The sequence below is a fragment of the Primulina tabacum genome, chromosome 11 (assembly GCF_025594145.1).
Source record: "Primulina tabacum isolate GXHZ01 chromosome 11, ASM2559414v2, whole genome shotgun sequence".
Lineage (NCBI taxonomy): Eukaryota > Viridiplantae > Streptophyta > Magnoliopsida > Lamiales > Gesneriaceae > Primulina > Primulina tabacum.
The window spans coordinates 956897-960121 of NC_134560.1; the positions used below are offsets into that span (position 1 = coordinate 956897).

Here is a 3225-nt window from a genome sequence, read left to right on the forward strand (position 1 = left end):
AATATATCCGGAATGGGCCACTTTCGTTAAGGCTTTTCCTTGCCCGGAGGATCCAAAGAGGAGGCTTTTTAAGGAAAGACAAGATTCTGCAAGAAAAGATGTTGAACGAGCATTTGGGGTGCTCCAAGCTCGATGGGCAATTGTCAGAGGTCCAGCTCGTTATTGGTACAGAAAAAAGTTAAAATATATTATGTTAGCATGCATTATTTTACATAACATGATTGTCGAAGATGAGGGGGTTCACGTGACAAATTGGTAGAACGATGAATGTGACGAACCCGCACAACCCGTCCAGGGCTCAAACCGAGGATTTCATGAATATCTCCGAACAAATTCCGAAATACGTGACACTCATGTGCATCACCAACTTCGTGCCGACTTAGTTGAACATATTTGGTCACAATACAACAACAATCCTTGAATTAGTATTTTGCATCTTCTGTTAAATTTAATTTATTTTCTTTTATTTTTATGCAAGTGTTATTTATTATTATATGTTGTACCGTTTTATTTTAGGTTTATAATAAATTTTTAATTTTAAGTAAATGACACTCATAAAATTAAATTATTTTACGTATTGAATATATAAAAACAAATTATTATTAATATAAAATAATAATAATTTAAATTTCTTAAAAAATTTGAAATTAAATTTATTTAATGTAAAATAAGAGTAAGATGAATGAGTGAACAGCGGGACCCACAAATAATGAGTGTGAATGTTAAAATGAATGTGGAAGAATAGATGTGTTAATGTAATGTGTATGTGGCATGTGGACCCCACGATTTTTGGTGAGGTGGTGGGTGTTATAACACCCACCAATGCGGATGCTCTAACTATTTTGTGAATCTTTGAAACTGACAAATGAGAGAAAAAATACAATGAAACAATAAAGAGAAATTGAAATGGGAACCTACAACTCAGCCTAATAAACATAAGAATATGCAAACATCAAGAATCCAACTTGTCTGACTTCAAAAACAATCACAAACAATGACAAATGACCATTCACGCAGACAAAAAACAGACTTTGCATGACAGATGAGTTCGTGCTGGTAATTTTACTCGCGTCCCTAAAACATATTTACTCGGAAAAACCACAGAATGATGAATGCTATTACCAGACATGCCATTAAGAAATTACACAATGGTTGTCCACGCAAACACCTTCTGTTATTATCAGATGAATTATTACTGGTATCACAAGATCTATTGTCATTCCATTCTTCCATAAATTCATTGTTGCCAACACCTTTGATGTTTTTTGCAGTCTCACCACAAATTTCGCACAATCTGCATGGATGAATTGAAACCAATCACACATCACAAAACAGAGAAGAAAGTGTAAGGGAAAAGAAGCCGTTTTTCAAGTTATGAACTAGCTCGTGAAGTTCAATGTTTGTCTTGAACATAATATAGGAAAGCCACAAATTACAGCTGTGAGGATTCCTAGAAGTTTCAACCCTTCGTTAGACTCATAGTCCGGCCAAGTAATCAATATCCAAGCTCGAATTTGAAAATAAAATTGAACAAAAGCGAAACATAACCATAGAAATTCTTGAACCAAGATTAACATATCCATTCAAGCTAAAGAGCACCCTTCTCTGTTTTTCTCTCTCTTTAGAAAATAATAGTTGATTCAATTGAATTACTAGTCTATTGAAAACAGCGCGCAAGCCTTGATGAGGATTAAACTTCCACGTTCTCTTACGAGGTCGCCCCATATTGACACAAGACCAAGACTCCTAACAACTGGCATCTCTTTCTTCCATGCCAAGATCAAATATTGAAAGTATCTATCCCCGCAAACAATATGAACACATCTAAGAGCTGAAAATACCAAATAAGATTGCAAACATCAGATAGAAAAAAAACCCATGGCAATGGTAAAAGTCAGAGTATATCAAAATTTCATGAGCGAAAAACGCAACGTACACAATTATTATTTTTAAATACATTTAAGAACAAGAGTTAGATTACCTATTCCCTCGAACCCCAAACCAAGCCTCACCACAATCCTGGTGCACAGCTTCAAGCTCTCCTTTACATTCACAACCAAGTTCAATCAAATCCATTAAAGTCTTCCCACTTTCCTTTGAACTCAAATGGCATATTCTACAAACCCTATAATTTTCTCGCGAAGAATCTCTGCTGTTTACATCAATCACACAAGAAGAAGACTTATCTTCAATTTTTGCTGCATCATCAAGGGACACCGGCTCACTTAGCGTTGACCCATTCGAGCCCGCATTTGGATCAGAAATTTTATTTTCTCCCATCTCAATCACAGTCTCTGGATGAGCTGAATTTGCTGATTTATCACAGGCAAGATCTCTGGAGACTGTTTGATTGATTCCTCTTAATTCTGGATCCATAAATGCTTAAACATCAATTCCCCAACCAAAGTCAGAACCTTGAAACAAGCCCAAAAATATCTACAATAGGAATCTACACCAAAACCAAACAATATGAAGGTGTGGAAATCAGAGTCAATCTGGAGTTGATACCACGAAGTGGAAAACAAGGGGTATTTTTGTTGAGGAATCAGGCAAGGGTGACCAATGGGGAGGTGAAAGGTTGTGGGAAGTTGGCATATAGATCCGTAAAGAAGCAGTCTTGATAAGGAGGGACAAAGCTTGAAGAGATGGGGACCTGGTCTGAATTTATATGGGGTTTTAGTATTTCGCTGCCAGAGTTTGCACTCTCAAATGGACAGTTATTACCTTAAAAACCTGTGGCATGACAGTAAAATTAAAACTCGAGTTTGTTGTTTCCTCTCTCAAAGTTTGAACCAACGACTATGATAATTACCAGCGAAGCAGACAACCACGTTTGCATAAATTTTAATTTTCATACTAATCTACTTCATTATTATTGTAATCTTTTTCCATTTAAGCACGCCTGATAAAAATTTCACTAAATGAATAATGTTCATATAGCCAAAATAATTATTATCAAAATATTTCTAAAAGAAGGGGAAAAAAAAACTTGGACGATAACTGCACATGAATCGTCAATCTATAAGGTAAAACAGGCTATGAGGACAACTAGATCAAGCAAGACAATAAAATATGATTAAGCATTTATACAAACAAAGTAGAAATTCAGGAGCAAAGAAACTATTGCAGTATCAGATCATCAATTTTACAAGTATTTGGTATGCTTGGACCAGATAACACGATGATTATTTATTTAGCCGGCACTTAAATTTGTTCCCTTATCTT

General features: G+C 35.4%; 1 protein-coding gene across 1 annotated transcript; it reads right to left on the bottom strand.

Moving 5' to 3' along the window:
* Nucleotides 1-1007: 1007 nt before the first annotated feature.
* LOC142518219 (uncharacterized) lies at nt 1008-2785 on the bottom strand. The gene is made up of 2 exons (XM_075620955.1): nt 1982-2785; nt 1008-1294 (listed from the first exon to the last, which is right to left on the bottom strand). Exons 1-2 carry the CDS (start codon nt 2374-2376, stop codon nt 1075-1077), a joined length of 615 nt encoding a protein of 204 aa, XP_075477070.1. The 5' UTR covers nt 2377-2785; the 3' UTR covers nt 1008-1074.
* Nucleotides 2786-3225: the final 440 nt, after the last annotated feature.

Coding starts and splice junctions, on each gene's coding strand:
- LOC142518219 (XM_075620955.1), bottom strand. CDS start 2,376: ATGGATCCAGAATTAAGAGGAATCAATCAAACAGTCTCCAGAGATCTT. Junction 1,295..1,981: donor TTTGGGGTTCGAGGGAATAG/GTAATCTAACTC, acceptor TCATCCATGCAG/ATTGTGCGAAATTTGTGGTG.